At 39.3% G+C, this 23,672-nt stretch overlaps 1 protein-coding gene across 6 annotated transcripts in view; it reads right to left on the bottom strand.

Annotated features, from left to right (window-relative positions):
- Positions 1–23,672, bottom strand: part of FAM135A (family with sequence similarity 135 member A) — a 157,270-nt gene that overhangs the window by 24,619 nt on the left and 108,979 nt on the right. For 4 of the 6 annotated variants that reach the window (XM_027550860.1, XM_027550862.1, XM_027550861.1 and 1 more), the window contains 6 exons: positions 11,148–11,221; positions 9,652–9,806; positions 7,076–9,434; positions 4,032–4,198; positions 1,593–1,684; positions 1,009–1,106 (listed from right to left, as the gene is read on the bottom strand). In XM_027550860.1, the coding sequence (XP_027406661.1) occupies positions 1,009–1,106; positions 1,593–1,684; positions 4,032–4,198; positions 7,076–9,434; positions 9,652–9,806; positions 11,148–11,221 (2,945 nt within the window). The remainder of the gene's footprint in view (positions 1–1,008; positions 1,107–1,592; positions 1,685–4,031; positions 4,199–7,075; positions 9,435–9,651; positions 9,807–11,147; positions 11,222–23,672) is intronic. The other 2 variants (XM_027550863.1, XM_027550864.1) reach the window with 1 other exon arrangement.

The raw sequence follows: 23,672 nt of genomic DNA, 5'->3' as shown, positions 1-23,672 counted from the left end.
GGCATATTCTTGTGGATGAATTAAAAAAACCTGAAACAATACTTTCTCATTATAAAATAACAAATTAATAAAAGGAATACAAGATGACTACAGAAAATTTAGCAAACAAATTAAGATCCATAAATGACAAAAATAATTAGAAAACAATCTCTTCTCCCCCACCCCCGACAACATACTCACATCTCCCACCATATTCTAACAGAAACATTTTTAAAAAATGACTTCAGATAAAAACCTGCTTTTCTCTGCTCTTTGTCCCTACTCTATACTAACTGGAAATGGACTGAACAAAGGCCTATAGTATAAAGACCTGGCCTCCTACCTGGGATATGACAACCATCAGCTTATTCTACTCTTTTTTGACTCAAGAAGATTACTTTTAATTTTTTCTTTATTTCTTACTGGAACAGAAGAAACAATCACTTTTCTCTCTCTCATTTCTACTCACAACATGTGATTAAAGAATGAGACATACTGGTTTCATCATCATCTCTTGCTTGGGTACTCTCAAAGTATAGTCATGACACTGAAAATATTCTTACAGTTTCATTTCTTTATATATATCTCCCTACAAGTTTTCTTTTTGGGAGCAGTTTTATTGAGATATAATTCATATACAATACAATTCACCCACTAAAAGTGTACAATTCAATGGTTTTTAGTGTATTTACAGAGTAGTGCAGCATCACTGTAAAAAATTTTAGAATATTCCACCACCTTTAAAAGAAACCCTACATTCTTTACTTATCATCAGCTCCCATCTCCTTCTCCCTCAGTCCTAAGTAATCACTGATCTACTTCTCTCTCACCAATTCTGGCCAATTCACATAAACAGAATTATACAATATGTAGTATTTCCCTAAAATCTTTTAATTTTTTCTCTTTATATTAATTTGAATTGCTGTCTACTATATTTTAGAATAGGACAAAAAATTTCCAGACAGTCTGTGTAATTTTTCTATAATTCATGGAGACATAAAAATAAGTTATGTAAATAAGAAAAGTTACCTTATTTTTGAGACTGTTAGACTATATATCTGAATATATTGTATTATCTCATCCAAAAGGCGATCAGTCATGCTATCAAAATCAGCAAAAGTATCATTCTAAACAAAAGCAAAACATACACATTATATACACAGGAAAAACTGAATATAAACATTACCTTTAATTTGGGTACTGAAAATATGGTTAAAGACCAGTTTTTTTTAGAGAAGTTAGTGAATGTAATATTCATTATACTAAAATGAACAAGCAGTGAATTTCCAGGAAAAAAGGCTGTTTTCTCATTAATACTTTGTTTAGACTGTTTAGCCCACTAACAGAACTGAATATAAGGTTATTTGAAATGGTTTAATTATTTAATGAACTATTTGCATAGAAATGTGAAATACTAGAAATTCTGCATATGTAAAGAGCTCAAAAACTGAGTTATAAATCATTTCAAATTCCTTAGGATATGCATGAATGTTAAATTTTATAGAAATCAGAAAAATTATTTCTACTACTACAGACATTTTGTAGTAAGCAATATTTAGGTAGAAACTGGTAGAAACATGTATGCTTTCACTGAAAACACAGTCATACTGTACCTGATTTCTTTCAGACATAAGAAAATCAATTCTTTCCCCAGGAAGCCCAAGTTCAATGTAAGTTTTTACTAATCGGAGATCTGCACTGTTACCTAGAAAATGAAGAAAATGAAAATTCTGTCTAAAGGACAAGATAAAGCAAAAGATGCAGCACACATCCTCACAGGTTGTTAATCATCTTGAGGATATGTGGAGGGCCTAAGTCAGCTGTGAAGAGACAAGGACCTGTGCACCAGAACCCACTCTGTTCATGTCACGGCTGATCGCCACCAGCAGACAACGTTCCCCAACAGCCTGTGTCTTCAGAGGTCTGGATGCACGATGCTATCAACCCCTCACGCCCACTCCGGCTCCCCGTCTGTCCCACGGTCAGCACATGCTGTGCTGACCACTGGCAATGGCGGCTGTGAGTGACCAACTGACTAACTCGTCACCATCACTCTCTGCATGAGCATTTAACCACACTTGAGTGCATTTTCGATTTAATCTGTTGACTTTTTCTTTGGCAGTACTAGGTCAGACAAATAGAAATAAAAATCCATTTAAATAATCTAAAGTAGTTTAATTACTAACTTAAAAGATATATATAAATACAAAATATTTATAACAGCTATCATACATAAATATAAATAATCAGTATATACATATGTAATATATAAATATAAATTAGTATCTTTAAAAATTAGTTTAGTGGCTTTTCAGTTAATTCTTTTGGCTTACTTAGGAATATATACATATCATTATCAACTGCTGAATTTTTACTTTATCCCTCTTTTTAGCTATGTCATGAACAGACAGAATTAACTGTTTTATTCCTGATTTTTAAAAGAAATGCCTCTAGCATCTCACTACTAGGTATATGTTTTCCATGAGCTGTAAGTATATATGCTTAATTACATTAATGAATTAGACTAGTGCTATTTAAGGCTTAAAGTTTGATGCTTACTTGTCATAACTGGAAATGAATATTGAATTTTAAATTACTTGATTTACTAATATAGTATATAAATTTCTTTATATTTACCTATCTTTGCATTCTGGGAACTAAATTCTATTTGCTGTAGCTACTTTAATATATTGATTCATTTGCTGGAGGGTTTTGGGAAACATTTAATCAATTAACGAATTCATTTTTCTACAATGTTACTAGAGTCTTATTAAGTATATTTATGTTAGATTGCTCCACTTTTCTTTGGAGTGTCGGTGTTACATCTTTTTCAGATTTAATAACAAGGTTAGGTTAACTTCAAGGAATAAAATAGGCTCCATTCCATCTTTTTTCCTATTATTCTGGACCAATTTCTATAACATGGAATAGTGTTTCTTGGAAATTTCAAAGAGGACTTTATCAGAGATTCTATTAAGCCAAGCAACTTTTCTTGGAGGATAATTCTTTGAAAATTTTATTAGGGGAAGGAAACAGGTTAGTATTTGAGGTATTTTATTTCTTGGGTTGCAGTTTTTTTTTTTTAATTAAAAATATCCAATTTAATGATAATTTACTAGTTTAGACCTGTGGTGGTTCAGACGGTAAAGAGTCTGCCTGCAGTGAGGGAGATCGGAGTTGGATCCCTGTGTTGGGAAGATCCCCTGGAGAAGGAAATGGCAACCCACTCCAGTATTCTGGCCTGGAGAAACCTATGGACAGGGGAGCCTGGCAGGAGTCTACAGAGTCTGTGGAGTCACAAAAAATCAGACACAACTGGGAGACTTCACTTTAGCATTTTTATAATCCATAAAATCTTTTGTTACTTTGTTATTACAGAATCACATTATAACACAGCCCGCTCCAGTATTCTTGCCTGCAAAATCCCATGGACAGAGGAGCCTGGCAGGCTACAGTCCATGAGGTCGCAAAGAGTTGGACACGACTAAGCGACTTCACTTGACTTGACTTGACTCTGCTAGTCTAGAGATATCTGGTATCTTCTAACGCAGTTCCTAACCAAGAAAAATAGGCTGCTGAGTAACCAAAATAGCTGTCATAAAATTAGAGCAAGTAAGAACAGGTATTAAGAATTTAAATTATACCCTAATTAATCAGTGAATCTTTTATTCTTAGGTATTGATTTTTCTTATCCATAAAGTTTAAAGCACCAAGCTAGACAGAAGCAGAAAGACAACCAAAGGGATACAAAATGATTGCCACGAGTGACAGCTGATGAAAATAACAGTACGAGAGCAGACAGAAAAACCCCAAGTTAATATAAGAAAATGTCAGCATGTGGATATCAATTCCAAGGAAAATTTGCTTTAAAAAAAATCTAATATTATACTTAGCAAAATTAAACATCTCTCTGTTTTAGAATGTATTTAAGATAATAATTAGTATCAGCAATTTAGAAATCTTTCTTCAGGTCAATGATTAAAACTAAACGAGATCTACTAGGAAAAGAAGATATCGAGTTGGTACGGGTTATATCCACAGATGTTACACACCGTCTAGGCCATGCACACAGACAATGAGATGCACTCCATTTCCACAATGGTCCTCCTCCTCCTCCTCCACGCAAAAATAAGGGACTGAGGATGCCAGCAGAGGAACATCGCTGTACATGAACCCGGGGAGTTTAAGTTGCTTCAATTCATCTTTTGCCTGAAGGAAGCTAAAGCAAAATGTTATAAAAGATATTATTTACTAAGCATTACATTCAGTTTTTAGAACCAAAAAGATAATCTACTGAATTTAGAGAACTACAGAAAAGGAAACCCAGAAATATTTGATTTTAAAATACTGAAATATGTGTGATCACCTAAATGATTTAGAAATTAGACAGTGATTTTCTTTACTAGGGCTTCCCTGGTGGCTCAGCTGATAATCTGCCTGCAATGCAAGAGACCTGGGTTCAATCCCTGTTTTTTAGTACATACTCTGATCAAATACAATAAGTAATTACACCCTGACATCACTTAAAAATATTCTTTTAAATTTGAAATCCACTAGAAAACATTAGGAATGGAGTTATGCTTTTTACAGAACTTTATATTGTTTGCAGAAAAAGCTGGGAGAAGTACTGCAAAGACTAACAGTCTGATGCTGATCCTGTGACCAAATCTTACCCCCCTTGCTCGTTTTTGTGCTGTATGTGCTTAGTCACTCAGTCATGTCCGACTCTTTGCGACCCTATGGACTGTAGCCAGCCAGACTCCTCTGTCCATGAGGACTCTCCAGGCAAGAATAGTGGAGTGGGTTGCCATGCCCTCCTTCAGGGGAACTTCCCGACCCAAGTTTTGAATCAGGGTCTCCAGTATTGCAGGCAGATTCTTTACCAGCTGAGCTACCTGGGAAGTCCCTTGCTCCTTTTTAATCTTACATAAATGGAAAAAAAGGCACTATTCTACACAGTGTACTGGTGAGAATGGCAGGTATTATATTTAGTAGATTAAGTTATTTGTATTTTTCTCTAAAAATATCAGTAAGAAGGAATAGAACTAAGGGGGGATGTGATTAAATAAAATTGGCACAAACATATCTATTCAACTTGGGGATTGAGAACATGAAAAATTATGAACTATTTTAATATTATATGATTTGGGCTGATGAAAGTAAAACTCAAGTAAGCTGCTGAACACTAAAGTGAGGGGGACACACTGGGTGAAGAATACTGCTTTCATGTTTGATTCAGGAAGAGACTGAGCTGCCAGGAGGTGGAACAACTTCCTCCAACTTCCTAGCACATCTGTCATTGTTTAGTCACTTTGTGTCCAATTCTTTGCAACCCCATGGACTATAGCCTGCCAGGCTCCTCTGTCCATGATATTTCTCAGGGAAGAATACTGGAGTGGTTTGCCATTTCCTTCTCCAGGGGATGTTCCAGACCCAAGGATTGAACCTGTGTCTCCTGCATTGGTAGGAGGCTTCTTTACTGCTGAGCTACCAGGGAAGCCCCCTTCTAGCACATTATAATTCTTCAGTAGGCACTTCTCACCTGGTTCAAAATTGGGAATGGAGTATGTCAAGGCTATATATTGTCACCCTGCTTATTTAGCTTCTATGCAGAGTACAACATGCAAAATGCCGGGCTGGATGAAGCACAAGCTGGAATCAAGATTGGCGGGAGAAATATCAATATCCTCAGATATGCAGATGACATCACCCTTACAGCAGAAAGTGAAGAAGAACTAAAGAACCTCTTGATGAAAGTGAAAGAGGAGAGTGAAAAAACTGGCTTAAAACTCAACATTCAAAAAACTAAGATCATGGCATCCAGTCCTATCACTTCAAGGCAAACAGATGGGAAAACAATGAAAACAGTGACAGACTTTATTTCATTGGGCTCCAAAATCACTGCAGATGGTGACTGCAGCCATAAAATTAAAAGATGCTTGCTCCTTGGAAGAAAAACTATGACAAATATAGACAGCAATATTAAGAAGCAAAGACATCACTTTGCTGACTAAGGTCTGTAAAGTCATATATGGCTGTGAGAATTGGACCATAAAGAAGGCTGAGCACTGAAGAATTGATCTTTCCAACTGTCGTGCTGGAGAAGATTCTTGAGAGTCCCTTGCAAGAGGTGAAATCAATCAATCCTAAAGGAAATCAACCCTGAATATTCCTTGGAGGACTAATGTTGAAGTTGAAGCTCCGATACTGAGGCCACCTGATGCAAAGAGCCAACTCACTGGAAAATAACCTGAAGCTGGGAAAGATTGAAGGCAAGAGAATAGGATGACAGAGGACGAGATGGTTGGATGGCATTGCCAACTCAATGGACGTGAGTTTGAGCAAACTCTGGAAGATCAAGAAGGACAGGGAAACCTGGTGTGGTGTAGTCTGTGGGGTCACAAAGAGTTGGACACGGCTGAGTGACTGAATAACAATAAATTCTCATCTCAGTGGGTTCACTAGCTGTAGCACCATGGATCTCACTTATGTGCACACATCAGAATAATCTGGGAACTTAAAAACCTATAGTAGCCAAACCCAGACATTTTACTCTAGGGATTATAATTCCATCTGGATTAAGGTGGTAGACAACTGTGCCATACTAGTAAATCTATGCCATCTTCAAATTTTTCTGGATTTTTTTTTTTTTTAACTGGACCATTAAATATCAATTCTGGAACCACTGACTTAGCTGAGGCAATCTGAGTCTGGCAGGCTGAGGGAAGTTTCTAGTAATTATCTAATACTGTCCTTAATTGCTAGATGTCCTTATAAAACCTAACTTCTGTCTGGGAGTAAATGGGGAGAAATGATGGGGAAAAAAGGGTTTTAAGCTCAACTATTCCACACTTTTACCACACAACTACCGATGAAAAAGTTATATCAGGGATGTGTAGCCAATAGAAGAGGACAATCATACAGGAACCTACAGGTCTGTCTCAGGCAGCATACTGAGTTCACTTCTCCATTCTGGACAGCTAATCAAAGAAATACTTTCTATATTACAGAAGTCAGAGAATGTGAAATATGCATGTTTCCAGAGAAAGATATACACGTTCCCTCACAGCTCATGCCGTTGCGCTCCACTACTTACGCTTGTATCTGAGGCTTTGGCGAGTTTTCGTACCAGGACAGAGATGACGTGCAGCTGTGGGAGGCGCTGCTCGGCTGCTTGGTAACAGCGTCACACTTACTCTTAGAAGAGTACTTAACGCCACAAGGGGACTCTCGTGGTGCAGACGGGAAGGACAGACAGCCAGAAGTACAGACAGTAGGCATGGTTATGCCATCGCTCAGATAGTCGCCGGCCAGTCTTTCAGACTTGGCAAGTCTTTCTCCTCCCAGGTCAGCTCCATCTGCACAGTGAGCATCTCCCGCGGCCTCCAGAGAGGAGTAATCTGCCTCCTCATAATACCCGTTTTGAACCATTTGTTGATCCTGCTCTTCCTCTTCCTCATCTTTACCCTGATCCCGCTGAGGACTACTCATTTCTTTTCCAGAAGTTTCTTTCTGAGGGCTAACTGAATGGCTGTAGCTAATAGCACATGTGTCAGAAACATCCGTACTGCTTTGACAGCCAAAATAATTTTCCACAAGCCCTTGCTTTACCATATCAGGACTGGCTGAAAAAGCATCACCTGTACCCAGGTAAGTTTCATCTTTAACTGCAGGGGCTTCTGAACACATTTGTTTGGGATTTAATGCATCGCTGTTTTTCCTTTTCACAGTTCTATCTTCACTGCTATCTGCCCTGGTGGAAACGGAACCTGAAACGACACAAGGGGTGCCTGAACAAGCCAGTTCTGAACTTAATGGAACTGTGGTTCCTACAGAGTCACTGGATTTATCAGGACTCTGGGAGTCTTTACACACAGTGTCCAAGTTAGGTTTGGAGCTACAACTACTTTTCACATCACTGGAAGTATCTTCATCTGAAAAAACAAATTGTAAAGGGTCTTTAGTGCTTGAATTTAAGGAATGTATTTCTATAGTTTCATTGTCCAAATGCCCTGAAAATATGACACTCTGCTGCTGCAAAATAATACTTGACTTTTTCCTATCGTCACATTTTGGCACATCAGTTGTTCCTAGATTTAACACAGTTTTGCTATCACTTAGGTGGCATTCAGATACAGCAGATTTCTTAGGATTTTCATCAGGTGACAGCTCGTCATCAGAAGGCAGAGAATTTATGGAGGTTAAGGACGACTGGATCTCACTGAAAGCACTTGTACTCTCAGTACAGTGACTGCCTAGTGAAAACTTTACATTACAGTCAGGCTTCATCAAGAGCTGAGGAAATAACCTTTCACTGATGAAAAGACCTTGCCCTGGTACAGTTTCAAAGACTATGTCAGGGTTTGGATGTGCTGCAACAGAGCTTGGTTCACTTTCCACACCTGAGTCTGAGAACCGAGATGAGGCACACGTGGCACTAATGTCTGGTAACTTAATGGTGTCTCCACTCACTACAAGGTGGTATTCTCTTGTAGAAGCAGGTTGATTATTTCTTAACTTAGCTAACGATTCCCCGACAGAATGACACTTAGCTTCCTGCAAAGCTTCCTTTTCAAGTGTTATTTCCATAGGTTTAGATTTACCATTAGAGTCTAAGGACTCAAAATTGGGCAGTTGTAAATTATCCACAAATATTTCATCTTGTTGAAGCTCTGTCCAAGGTCCTATTTTAACAGTTACTTTCTCTCCACTGAAACAGTCTTTATTACATGGCTTAACTTCAATTGTCCTAACTCCTGAAGTGGGGGCAGACTGACGATCATGGCAATCGTCTGATGAGCTTCTGGATGCCACACTGTGTTCCACTTGTGCAATTTCACTATCATCCTGGGAGATATCAAGTTTACCTGAAATGGACAAATTTGCACAAAGATTTAGGCTGCCAGAGTTCAAAGGATCAAACAGGTCTGGTTGCACATTTTCAATATCTGGAGACTTTTGTTCAGTTCTTTCTGTATTAGCTGGCAAATAGCTAGCTTCCTTTTGACTTGTCTGTCTCATGTAGGTCTTTGGATCAAAATTATATCCATATATTGTGGGGTCCAGACCTTCCTTCTGACTATGTGTAGGGTTGCCTTCAAAGCTTTTAAAGAGATCATTTGATGCTGTACTTTTCAAGCATTTGTAGCCTACCAAAACCACCAAATCCTTAGAGTTCTGTTTTATTAATTTTTTTGTGTTTTCAGGTTTCATTGTTTTCATGAGCTTAGTAACCTTAACCTTGGATTTATTTGATTCTTCATTCTTTCCTTTTAGAGACTTTGTTAGCTGCTTTTCACCTTCTGTAGACCAAAAACTGGAGGTCCCAGCAGGTCTGATTTTCAACTCTGGGCTGGAAAGTCCAGCTAGAGTGCTTTCTTCAGTCTCACATTTATCCATTCTACTGGACTCTGATCTCTGAAGACTCTGAATTCCCATCCAGGGTGCATCTAAGTCTTTTATCCAAAGAAAAAGAAATTCAGATTTAAGACAAGGTGTAAGAACTTATATGATTAAGACTACTTTTTCTGACTATAACTTTCTAATATCCTCAAAAATAAATAAAACTGGAGGGGGAAAAAAGTCCCACATTAAGGAATGGCTTTATGTATAGTAGGTATAATATACCGTCAATGACACATAGCTTACATATTATAGTTAGATTACACTTACCTTCAGTAACTGAATCTAAATACCTATCTTCAAAGATAATAGGTAACGAATTGAGATCTCCATCTAATTCACTACATTCAATAGGCAGGGGTGGGAGAGAGCTGCAGAAGGAAGTGTTTTTGATAGCGGTGCACATCTGGAGATGACTCTGAGCACTGAAAAACATGTCTCACGTCAGACTGCAACCGAGATAATCACACCAGTTCCACCTCATAGTCCCCCAGGCACCATCCCCTCATCAGTCATATGCTCCCCACCACTCAAGACACAAGCTCCTGACAAAGGAGTTCCTTGATCAGAGATAAAAACTGCTACACTGAAAATTATTGACTTATAAAAATTATGGTTTACTGACAAATGTTATTTCAAAGCGATTTATCTGTACTTAATATATGCACTTCCTAATTAGCTGAGAATAGCATAGAAGAGAAAGACCAGAAGCTCAAATGCCTACTAATGATTTGATGATAATGTTGAAAAAAAGTGTTCCATTCCTACTGCTTACTTAACACATACTGATAAACACAACAGCTATTTTTAAAAAGGTATATACTTTTCTAATATAAAAGTTTTTTAAAAAAACTTTTTCTTATGAAAAATTTCCTAAACAAATCAAAGTACACAGAATAGCAAAATAATCCCGTCAGCTTCAACAATGAGCATTTCCCCTCTCGCTTTGTCTGAACCTCCACTCACACACCCTATGATTATTTACAGTTCTATTTTAAGGTACAGTTCACAGGCACTGAAACAAATACACCTTAGCTGTATGGTTCTGGTAAGTGGACACAGAATCAGAACATTTCCACCTGTCTAGAGAGTATTCTAATGTCATCCCAGGCAAACTCTCCGCCCAAGTCAACACCAAGACAACCACTGTCCTGACTTTTACTTCACCTTAGTTTTATGTGTTCCAGAACTTCATATAAACAGAATCATATATAATTTATTCTTTTATGTCTCACTTCTTTTCACTCAGCATAATGTCCTCAAAATATTCCTTAAAGCCAAAGAAAACCAGATCTAAAAATACTCAGTAGGGAAAAAAAAAGGCATCTACTCTGGATATTTGAATTATACATCTTTTACATAATGGCAAGAAGTGCCAGTCTTTTGCCAGTCTCAAAAGTGCCAGACTACTTTTGAGAACCTGCAATACATAATCGTAAATGTAAGAGATTCTGACCTGTGAAAATAAAGGTACAACAAGATGACCAAACGGAAGGCTGGAACCAGGGCCTTGTGGGACTCCTAAGGGTGGGTAGATCTCATGTGTGGGATGAGATAATAGTGCAATGTGATTCTTTACGGAAGGCAGGGGTCTTTCATGAAGCAATTCACAAGATTAAACACATTTGATTAACAGGAGATTTCTGAATTTCAAATTCTCATTTCTTTTGCTGTAAATATTGTATATTCCGCCATGATAAATTCTGAGATGATATCTTATATAAAAGGAAACAAAATCATTTAAACTTTGGATTTGTGTTACTCACTGAAGTTCCTGGTATGCAATGGCAGCTTCTCTTGGATGTTCAAAACAAAAGAAGGCCTCAGAAAACCTGCGCACCTGAAAAATTCCAAAAGGGAGTATGAATAACATGGTGCATCTAACAAGTCAATGAGGTTTTATGTGGTAGGAAGAAAAACACCCTCCGCAAGGGCCCCCATAACCACCCCCATAAGATTAACCTCTCTCCTCAGTGTTGCCAAACCTCTGTATGTTGGTACTTACTGCATGAGTTAAAAGAAAGAACAGAATGCAGAGGAAGAAACTTTGGCTTACATTACGGATTCACCATTCATCCTCCTTGAAGATGGGGATTCTGTCCCCCACACCAAGAAGAGTGCGCAGCACACGAAAAAAATGGTAGGACCGCCTAGCTCCTGCTTCATGCTGTGTGCCAGGCAGCCCAGGACACGTCAGGTGAGCTGATGGGTGGACTCACTGACACTGCGACCTCAGGCATTTCACCTTGGGAGCCTCGATGACTCGCTTTCAATTACACTTAATACTTAGTCTACATACGGAGTTATTGTGAAGAGTAAGCATAATTACGTGTTTGATATTTCTTTTTTAAACTGGAAGGTATATGCAAATATAAGCTATGACAATTACCACTGTAGCATTCACCACATTTTTCCTTAAAATAATTGTTTATGTGAATTGTCTCCCCTCTTAATGTGTGATATTCTTTAGAGTAGGAGCTGTATTTCGGATGATCTTTGCTATCTGCCTAAAATACATCTTGGTATGTTACAAAAGCAAGTGCTTTGTAAATACTGGTCAAATCTAGTTGAATATTTCTTCCATCATATTCGTATTTTGACCTTTTCATTTCTAATTATTCAAAGGCTTTGTCAGCTACGGACAGCAATTGAAGCACCAGTAAGGGCATGGAAAATATATTTTGTTTGAAGGGTACGTGGAGGAGAGAGAAATCAGATTATAGCTAGGAATTACATTACATTGAAAATTTTTTCTAAAGGGAAAGAAGACTAGAGGTTCTTTGGTTTTAAATACACAATGAATTGCAGAAATGTTTTATTCGTCATCAAGATACAGCCAGTTGAGTTTCTGATTTCCTCAGCCTATCTCCCTGAGTTGGTGAGACAGGATCTTCAGAGGGACAAGGGGAGGCATGAGGCATCTGTGAGGGAAGGACGTAACTGTGTCTTTACCTTCAAATGCTGCAACTGCCTCTTCTTGCTCTCCAACACTAGCGGAGAGATAAGGAAAACCATTTGCCTGTCTGTCAGAGAGGTTTTCCTGAGGGCTATAAAGTGTGAAGAAATCCAACCTGAAGTGATCTGTGGCTGCAGCTGGGCCTGCCTTCTCAGATTCCTATGATAAGAGCAATCATTTCTGGAGAGCAGCTGCCCTCATAAGCTCCATGCTAAGCACTTTACTTTTTTATTCTTTGATTTAAACCATATGAAAACCCTATGAAGTGAGTATATTTTCATTTAACAACTGAGAAAACAGGCAGAAAGAAGTTAATTACTTGGCCAAGACAACAGAGCTGGCCCGTGATACACCTGGGATTCAAATAAGGGCTTGAGAAAAAGTGTTGTCTTGTGTTCCAACCACTGAGCTCTTCCCTTCTGCATTAAGACTCCCTAGTATCAGCAAGTCTTTCCTTTCCTCTCTGAGCCCAGATGGAAGTTCTTCTGCCCTGATTTTCATGCAGTGGTAACACATGATGAATAAAGCTGGTGACCATACTGAGGCCATGACTAAGGCATCACTGCCACCTGACGGCAACAGAGCTTAGTTCTGGGCAAAAAGGCATTCATAGAAAAAATGTTAAATTTACAAATTCAAACTCAGGATATGAGTAATAGATATTAATACTCTGGTATACATAGTTGTGGGGCGTCCCAGGTGGCCCTAGTGGTCAAGAACCCACCTACCAACATGGGAGACATTAGAGATGCAGGTTTGATCACTGGGTCAGGAAGATCCTCTGGAGGAGGGCATGGCAACCCACTTCAGTATTCTTGCCTGGAGAATCCCATGGGCAGAGGAGCCTGGTGGGCTACAGTCCATGGGGTCACAAAGAGTCGGACACGACTAAAGTGACTTAGCACACATACATAACTGTAAAACCAGTTTTGAGTATATACCCTAATTTTAAAGAATCCACTCATTTGGAAACATCAAGTATTCAAAATTTAACCAGGAAGTTAAAAAAAATTAGCCTTCAAGGGTTAAAAATGAGTGTTTATAGTGTTTACAGAATTAAATGTTTCTTTTATCTGTGTTCATCCTAATATGTTGCTTAAAGATATCTTATTCATCATAGGAATTGCAAAGAGTTGGACACAACTGAGTGGCTAAGCACAGCACAGCATTTATCATAGGGGACTGGAAATCAAAAGTAGGAAGTTAAGAGATACCTGGAGTAACAAGTAAGTTTCCCCTTGGAGTACAAAATGAAGCAGGCAAAGGCTAACAGAATTCCCCCAAGAGAATGCACTGGTCATAGCAAATACTCTTTTTCAACAACACAAGAGATGATTTATATATGGACATCACCAAACAGTCAATGGGAAAATCAGATTGACTACATTCTTTGTAGCAGAAGATGGAGAAGCTCTGTACAGTTAGCAAAAACAAGACCTGGAGCTGACTGTGGCTCAGATCATAAGCTTCTCATAGAAAAATTCAGGCTTAAACTAAAGAAAGCAGGGAAAACTGCTGGGACAGCAAGGGACAACTTAAATCAAACCACCTATGAATATACAGTGGAGGCGACGAATAGATTCAAGGGACTACATCTAGTAAACAGAGTGCCTGAAGAACTATGGATAGAGGTCCGTAATATTATACAGGAGGCAGCAAACAAAACCACCCCCAAAAAAAAGAAAAGCAAGAAGGCCAAGTGGTTGTCTGAGGAGGCTTTACAAATAGCTGAAGAAAGATAAGTGAAAAGCAAGGGAGAAAGGAAAATGTACACCCAACTAAAGGCATAGTTCCAGAGAACAGCAAGGAGAGACAAGAAAGCCTTCTATGAACAATGCAAACAAATGGAGGAAAACACCAGAAAGGGAAAGACTAGAGATATCTTTAAGAAAATTGGAAATATCAAAGGAACATTTCATCCAAAGATGGGCACAATAAAGGACAGAAACAGTTAAGACCTAATAGAAGCAAAGAGACCAAGAACAGATGGAAAGAATACCCAGAAGAACTGTACAAAAAATATCTCAATGATCTGGATAACCATGATGGTGTGGTCATTCACCTAGAGCTAGACATTCTGGAGTGTAAAGTCAAGTGGACCTTAGGAAGCACTGTTTAGGAAGCACTAACCGTCAATAAAGTTAGTGGAGGTGATGGAATTCCAGCAGAGCTATTTAAAATCCTAAAAGATGATGCTATCAGAGTGCTGCACTCAATACGTCAGCAAATTTGGAAAACCCAGCAGTGGCCGCAGAACTGGAAAAGGTCAATCCTCATCCCAATTAGCAAGAAGGGCAGTACTAAAGAATGCTCAAACCACCAGACAATTGGACTCATATCCCATGCTAGTAAGGTTATGCTCAAAATCCTGCATGCTAGGCTTCAGCATTACATCAACTAAGAACTTCCAGATGTCCAAACTGGGTTTAGAAAAGGCAGGGGAACCAGAGATCAAATTGTCAACATTTGCTGGATCACAGAGAAAACAAGAGGATTCCAGGAAAAAATCTACCTCTGTTTCATTGACTACACTAAAGCCTCTGAGTGTGTGGATCATAACGAACTGTGTTAAAGAGATGGAAATACCAGACCACCTTATACCTGTCTCCTGAAAAACCTGTATGCTGGTCAAGAAGCAACAGTGAGAACTTTGTATGGAACAACCAACTGCTTCAGGATTGAGAAAGGAGTATGACAAGGCTGTTTACTATCACTCTGTTTATTTAGTTTATACACAGAGTGCATCATGAGACATGCTGGGCTGGATGAGGTACAAGCCGGAATCAAGATTGCTGGGAGAAATACCAACAACCTCAGATATGTGGATGATACCACTCTAACGACAGAAAGAGAAGAGGAACTAAAGAAACTCTTGATGAGGGTGAAGGAGGACAGTGAAAAAGCCAGCTTAAAACTAAACATTAAAAAAACTAAGATCATGGCATCCGGTCCCATCACTTCACAGCAAATTAGAAGGGGAAAGGTGGAAGCAGTGACAGATTTCCTCTTCTTGGGCTCTAAAATCATTGTGGATGGTGACTGCAGCCATGAAATCAGAAGACAGCTGCTCCTTGGCAGGAAAGCTATAACAAACCTAGACGGTGTGTTAAAAAGCAAAGACATCACTTTGCCGATGAAAGTCTGTATAGTCAAGGCTGTGGTCTTTCCAGTAGTCACATACAGTTGTGAGAGATGGACCATAAAAATGGCTGAGTCCAAAGAATTGATGCTTTCAAATTGCAGTGCTGGAGAAGACTCTTGAGAGTCCCCTGGACAACAAGGAGATAAAACCAGTCAATCCTAAAGAAAATCAACCCTGAATTTCATTGGAAGGACTGATGCTGAAGCTGAAGCTCCATTACTCTGGCCACCTGATTAGAACAGCCGACTCATTGAAAAAGACGCTGATGCTGGGAAAGACTGAAGGCAGAAGAGAGTGACAGAGAATGGAATGGTTGGATGGCATCACTGACTCAATGGACATGAGTCTGAGCAAGCTCTGGGAGATGGTGAAGGACAGGTAAGCCTAGCGTGCTGCAGTCCATTGGGTCGCAAAGAGTGGGACACCAACTGCGTGACTGAACATTTACGTATGTGTATGTTTGTGTGTACTGACAATGGAATATTACTCAGCCATAGAAAAGAATGAAATAATGCCACTTGCAGAAACACAGACGCACCTAGAGATTATCACACTAAATGGAGTAAGTCACAGAGAAAGACAAATACCCTATGATATCACTCATATGTGGAATCTAAAATATGACACAAATGAACTTATCTGTCAAACAGACTTACAGAGAACAGACTTGTGGCTGTCAAGGAGGAGGAGGACAGGAAGAGGGAAGAATTGGGAGTCTGGGATTCACAGTGGCAAACTATTAGACACAGACCAGATAAACAACAAGGGCCTACTGTATGGCAGAGGGAACAATATTCAATATCCTGTGATAAACCATAATGGAAAAGGAAAACAAACAGGAACCAAAACAAAAAGGTACTCTTTTCATAGGCAGATACAACCTGCCTCAAGGCAAGACAGGATAGATTTCAGTTCCCACTCCCCCTAGCAGAATCCTCTTATTTAGGGAAAGGCCTAACACTGTTCTCAGGTGATACAGTGGTAAAGAATCTGCCTGCCAAGCAGGAGACATTTGATCCCTGAGTCAGGAAGATCCCCTGGAGAAGGAAATGGCAACCTATTCTAGTATTCTTGCCTGGGAAATCCCACGAAAGAGGAGTATGGCAGGCTACAGTCCATGGGGTAGCAAAGAGTTAGACATGACTTGGTGACTAAACCACCACTGCCACCCAAACCTGTTAATCAATTGGAGAACTTAAAAAATTCTACCCATGTCTGGGCCCCATTTAGCACTGATAATTTTTAAAGTTCCCAAGATGACTCTAATACACAGCCAAAGTTGAAAAGCACTATTTAACTTCACTGAGACCAGGACAGAGAAACTGGTATTAGATTGACTCTACTGAAAACAACTTACAAAACCTGACAAAATACATGGAGCAACTGCTTCCAGCCCTGAAGAACACCCACTGGATACGCAAAGAAGTGGGAAAATGTACCTTACAATCAAGCGATACAAGCAGTTTGTTGAAATAGACTCCACAATAACCCAGGTGCTAGAAATAGTAAGCAAGAATTTAAAAAAAAAAATTAAAACTAAAGTTTTTTTTTTTTAAGAGCAGTTTTAGAGAAAAATTGATCAGAAATTATAGAAAATCCCAATTATACACCAAGCCCCCAAGTTTTTCCTATTATTTGCGTCTTGTATTTGTTATAATTTGATGTTGTTGGTCAGTCGCTAAGTTGTGTCCCACTCTTTTGCGACTCTACGGGTTGTAGCCTGCCAGGCTCTTCTGTCCATGGTGTCTCCCAGGCAAGAATACTGGAGTGGGTTGCCATTTCCTTCTCCAATAATTTGACGCATTTGTTATAACTGATGAACCAATGTTGACACATCATCAACAACTAAAGTTCATCACTTCATTAAGGTTCACCCTTGGTATTGTGCATAGTATGGGCTTTGATAAATGTATAAAGACAAACACCTACCATCACAACATCATAGAGAACAGTTCCACTGTCCTAAAGATCTCTCGTGCTCCACCCACCTGACTCTCTCCCAATTCCCCCGAGCCCCTGGCAACTACTGATCATCTCTTTAGTTTTTCCTTTTCCAGAATATCATACAGTTGGAATCATATAGTAGGTAACTCTCTTCAGATTGGCTTCATTTAGCAAAAATAAATTATTAAGGTTTTTCTATGTCTTTTTATGGTTTGATAGCTCATTTCTTTTTATTACTGAAAAAAGTTCCATTATATGGATAAACAAAGATTTATTCATTCACCTGATGAAGGACAGTTTAGTTCAAGTTTTGGCAATTATGAAAAAAGCTGCTATAATATATGTGCAGGTTTTTGCGTAGACCTAACTTTCAATTAATTTGGGAAAAAAATAAAAAAGCATGATAGCTGGATTGTAGTGTAAGAGTATGTTTGGATTTGTATGAAATTGCCAAGCCATCTTCCAAACTGGCTGCACCATTTTGCATTCCCAACAGCAATGAATGAGAATTCCTGTTGGGTCCCCATCCTTATCAATATTTGGTGTTGTCAGTGTTTTTGATTTTAGTCATTCTTACAGGTGTGTATGGCATCTCATTGTTTTCATTTGCAATTCTCTGATAATGTAAGTTGGGAATTTTCCTTCCCCAAGTGAATGGCTAGAGAGGGCTGGAATTGGGTCCTCCAGGTCAGATGGGCTCCAGAAAGAGCTTCTGAGGAGGAAGGTCTTGTTAAGAAGGATGGAATGCTCTGAATGTATCTACAAATGACTATTTCCACCTCTCCCTGCATGAGGGGATTTCTCTGATCATCATTATGCGAATCTGGTAGGATTCCTCAAGCTAAAACTCATAGAAGTGTGGGTATCCCCTAAGACTGGGCCCTCTGGAGTTACCAACTCAAACTTGTCCAAACTGAGCCCCCAGAAATTTGTCAATTACAGTGTACATTTTGCTCCCCTGGTACTGGCTCCTGGTGATTTCTGTTCATGGATACGTTTCTGCTTTAGCAAGATGTGATTCTCTGTAATTGGCTATCTCTCTTTCCAGTTCAGGTGAGGTGGGCAGAAGTTTATCATGCAGCCTCAATTCTCAAATGGATATAAAAAGATGTGTTGACATTTGGTTTGTTCAGCTCTTTTCTTGTTGGTAGAAAGGAAGTGATGAAGTCCAAGTCTCTTCCAAACCAGATCAGAAACCACAAGTCCAGGCAAGTACTTTTAGGCAATAATTATACACTACCAAATGACTGAGAGCAGCTGATCTTAATGAAGGAAGAGATGAGGAACCTTAGCAGAAAAATGAAACCATTAAAAAAAATACCAAGGGGAAATTTTGGAAGTAAGAATATAATATCAGAAATGAAAATTTTACTAGATAAGACTTAGACCAGATCAGACACTACAGAAATGAGTTAGTGAATTCAAAGATAGAATAACAAAAATTATTCACTCCAAACAACATAGAGAAAAAAAACTAAAGACCCCAAAATATCAAAAGTGTAACAAGTGATATGAGAGTGCCAGAGGGAAAAACTGGGGCATAAAAAAATCTATAGTTATGGCTAAAATTTTGATTAAAATATCACACTGCAGATCTGGGAATTAAAGCAAATCCTAAGGAAGATAAATTAAGAAAATACAAGGCACATCAGAATTAAATAGCTAAAAAAACAAAGATAAAGAGAAGATCCTAACAGCAGCTGAAGGAAAACAACATTGTAAATCAGTGTTCCCAACCTTTTGGGTGGTAGGGAGGGACAGGTTTAGCGGAAGACAATTTTTCCATGGAAAAGGGTGGTGGTGGTAGTTTTCAGGTGATTCCCATACGGGGAGCACACTCTAGATCCCTTGCAGGCACAGTTTTACAGTAGGGTTCATGCTCCTATGAGAATCTAATGCCACTGCTGACCTGACGGGAGGTGGAACTCAAGTGGTAATGTGAGCGATGGGGAGATGTAAACACAGAAGCAGCGCTGCTCACTCACTTGCCTCTCACCTGTTGCTGTGCAGCCCTGTCTGCAGCCCAGGGGTTGGGAACCCTGATATCAATGACTGATTTATTATCACAGAGTATGGCGGACAGATGATAACGGTATGTCTTTAAAATAGCAAAGCAGAGACAAAAAAAATGGCCACCCAGAATGTTGATTAAACAACCCTATGAATCAATATGACCCAAGTTAGATTTATAATATACTATACCTATAAGTTTAGCAGGGTCATAGGATATAAAATCAATAAGCAAAAATCAATTGTACTTTTACACTCTAGTAACAACCTTTAAAAAAATGAAATTAAAAGACCATTTATAACAACATCACATAATATAATTGCATAAAAAGGTTATAAATAAATAAGAGAGACTGAAAACTACAAAACACTTCTAAGAGAAATTAAAGACCTAAGTAAATGGGGAGCCAGGTCATGTTCACAGATTGGCTCAATATAATTAAGGGGAAAATTCTGTCTAAATTGATCTGTAGATTTTACTTAAACTGAAATTCCAGCATTATTTTTTTCAGACTATACTTTTTATTTTGTATTGGGTATAGTATAGCCAATTAACAATGCTGTAGCAGTTTCAGGTTGGAGAAGGCAATTAGCATCCCACTCCAGTACTCTTGCCTGGAAAATCCCATGGACAGAGGAGCCTGGAAGACTGCAGTCCATAGAGTCAGACATGACTGAGCAACTTCACTTTCACACTTTACTTTCATGCACTGGGAGAAGGAAATGGCAACCCATTCCAGTGTTCTTGCCTGGAGAATCCCAGGGATGGTGGAGCCTGGTGGGCTGCCATCTATGGGGTCGCACAGAGTTGGACACGACTGAAGCGACTTAGCAGCAGCAGCAGTTTCAGGTGAACAGAGAAGGGAATCAGCCATCTATACACATGTATCCATTCTCCCCAAATCCCCCTCCCAACCAGACTGGCATATAATGTTGAGTAGATTTCCATGTGCTATTCAATAGATCCTTGTTGGTTACCCATTTTAAATATAGCAGTGTGTTCATGACCTTCTAAACTCCCTAACTCCCTTCCCCCAGGCAACCATAAATTCGTTTTCTGAATCTGTGAGTCTCTGTTTTGTATGTAAGTTCATTTGTATCATTTATTTCTAGATTCCACATATAAGGGATGCCATATGATATCTATCCTTCTCTCTCTGACTTACTTCACTCAGTATGACACTGTCTAGGTCCACCTATGTTGCTGCAAATGGCCTTTTTTCATTCTTTTTAATGGAATAATATTCCATTGTATATACATACCACATCTTCTTTTTTTAAAAATTAATTAATTTATTTTAATTGGAGGCTAATTACTTTGCAATATTGTGCTGGGTTTTGCCATACATTGACATGAATCAGCCATGGGTGTACATGTGTCCCCCATCCTGAACCCCCCTCCCACCTCCCTCCCCATCCCATCCCTCAGGGTCATCCCAGAGCACGGACCCTAAGTGCCATTTCATGCATTGAACTTGGACTGGTGATCTATTTCACATATGATAATATACAGGTTTCAAAGCTATTCTCTCAAATCATCCCACCCTCGCATTCTCCCACAGAGTTCAAAAGTATGTTCTTTGTATCTGTGTTTCTTTTACTGTCTCACATATAGGGTCATAGTTACCATCTTTCTAAATTCCATATATATGCATTAACATATATGCATTAATATACTGTATTGATGTTTTTCTTTCTGACTTACTTCACTCTGCATAATAGGCTCCAGTTTTGTCCACTTCATTAGAACCGATTCAAATGTGTTCTTTTTACAGCTGAGTAATAGTCCACTGGGTAGATGGTACCACAGCTTTCTTATCCATTCATCTGCTGATGGACATCTAGGTTGCTTCCATGTCTTGGCTATTGTAAACAGGGCTGCAATGAACACTGGGGTGCATATATCATTTCAAATCATGTTTTCCTCCTGATACATGCTGAGCAGGAGTGGGACTGCAGGGTCATATGGTAGCTCTGTAGTTCAGTTCAGTTCAGTTCAGTTCAGTTCAGTCACTCAGTCGTGTCCGACTCTTTGCGACCCCATGAATTGCAGCATGCCAGGCCTCCCTGTCCATCACCATCTCCTGGAATTCACTCAAACTCACGTCCATTGAGTCGGTGATGCCATCCAGACACCTCATCCTCTGTTGTCCCCTTTTCCTCCTGCCCCCAAATCCCTCCCAGCATCAGAGTCTTTTCCAATAGTAGCTCTATATTTAGTTTTTTAAGGAAACTTCATACTGTTCTCCATAGTGGCTATACCAATTTACATTCCCACCAACAGTGTAAGAGGGTTCCCTACTCTCCATGCCCTCCCCAGCGTTTATTTTTTTGTCAGTTTTTGATGATAGTCATTCTGACCAGTGTGAGGTGTTATCTCACTGCAGCTTTGATTTGCATTTCCTTAATAACCAGCAGCATTGAACATCTCTTCATGAGTCTGCTGGCCATCTGTATGTCTTCTTTGGAGAAATATCTATTCAGGTCTTCTGTCCACTTTTTGAGTGTTCTGTTGGTTTTGATGCTGTTAAGCATCACAAACTGTTTGTAAATCTGGAGATTAATCCCTTATCAGTTCAGTTCAGTTCAGTTGCTCAGTAGTGTCCAACTCTTTGCGACCCCATGAATTGCAGCATGGCAGGCCTCCCTGTTCATTACCAACCCCCGGAGTACACCCAAACTCACGTCCATTGAGTTGGTGAGGCCATCCAGCCATCTCACCCTCTGTCGTTCCATTCTCCTCCTGCCCCCAATCCCTCCCAGCATCAGAGTCTTTTCCAATGAGTCAACTCTTCACATGAGGTGGCCAAAGTACTGGAGTTTCAGCTTCAGCATCAGTCCTTCCAATGAACACCCAGAACTGATCTCCTTTAGAATGGACTGGTTGGATCTCCTTGCAGTCCAAGGGACTCTCAAGAGTCTTCTCCAACATCACAGTTCAAAAGCATCAATTCTTCGGTGCTCAGCTTTCTTCACAATCCAACTCTCATATCCATACATGACCACTGGAAAAACCACAGCCTTGACTGGACAGACCTTTGTTGGCAAAGTAATGTCTCTTGCTTTTTAATATGCTGTCTAGGTTGGTCATAACTTTCCTTCCAAGGAGTAAGCATCTTTTAATTTCATGGCTGCAATCACCATCTGCAGTGATTTTGGAGCCCAGAAAAATAAAGTCTGACACTGTTTCCACTGTTTCCCCATCTATTTCCCATGAAGTGATGGGACCAGATGCCACGATCTTCGTTTTCTGAATGCTGAGCTTTAAGCCAACTTTTTCACTCTCCTCTTTAATTATCATCAAGAGGCTCTTTAGTTCTTCTTCACTTTCTGCCATAAGGGTGGTGTCATCTGCATATCTGAGGTTATTGATATTTCTCCTGGCAATCTTGATTCCAGCTTGTGCTTCTTCCAGCCCAGGGTTTCTCATGATGTATTCTGCATAGAAGTTAAATAAGCAGGGTGACAATATACAGTCTTGATGTACTCCTTTTCCTATTTGGAACCAGTCTGTTGTTCCATGTCCAGTTCTAACTGTTGCTTCCTGACCTGCATACAGGTTTCTTAAAAGGCAGGTCAGGTGGTCTGGTATTCCCATCTCTTTCAGAATTTCCCACAGTTTATTGTGATCCACATAGTCAAAGGCTTTGGCATAGTCAATAAAGCAGAAATAGATGTTTTCCTGGAACTCTCTTGCTTTTTTGATGATCCAGCGGATGTTGGCAATTTGATCTCTGGTTCCTCTGCCTTTTCTAAAACCAGGTTGAACATCTGGAAGTTCACGGTTCATGTATTGCTGAAGCCTGGCTTGGAGAATTTTGAGCATTACTTTACTAGTGTGTGAGATGAGTGCAATTGTGTGGTAGTTTGAACATTCTTTGGCATTGCCTTTCTTTGGGATTGGAATGAAAACTGACCTTTTCCAGTCCTGTGGCCACTGCTGAGTTTTCCATACTTGCTGGCATATTGAGTGCAACACTTTCACAGCATCATCTTTCAGGATTTGAAATAGCTCCACTGGAATTCCATCACCTCCACTAGCTTTGTTTGTAGTGATGCTTCCTAAGGCCCACTTGACTTCACATTTCAGGATGTCTGGCTCTAGGTGAGCGATCACACCATCGTGATTATCTCAGTCACATCAATTGCAAATATTTTCTCCCAATCTGTGGGTTGTCTTTTCATTTTGTTTATTGTTTCCTTTGCTGTGCAAAAGCTTTTGAGTTTAAGTAGGTCCCA

Source organism: Bos indicus x Bos taurus, chromosome 9 (genome assembly GCF_003369695.1).
Source record: "Bos indicus x Bos taurus breed Angus x Brahman F1 hybrid chromosome 9, Bos_hybrid_MaternalHap_v2.0, whole genome shotgun sequence".
Taxonomy (NCBI): domain Eukaryota; kingdom Metazoa; phylum Chordata; class Mammalia; order Artiodactyla; family Bovidae; genus Bos; species Bos indicus x Bos taurus.
The sequence above is the reverse complement of the archived record's forward strand: the minus strand, read 5'-3'. Positions and strand labels throughout refer to the sequence as shown.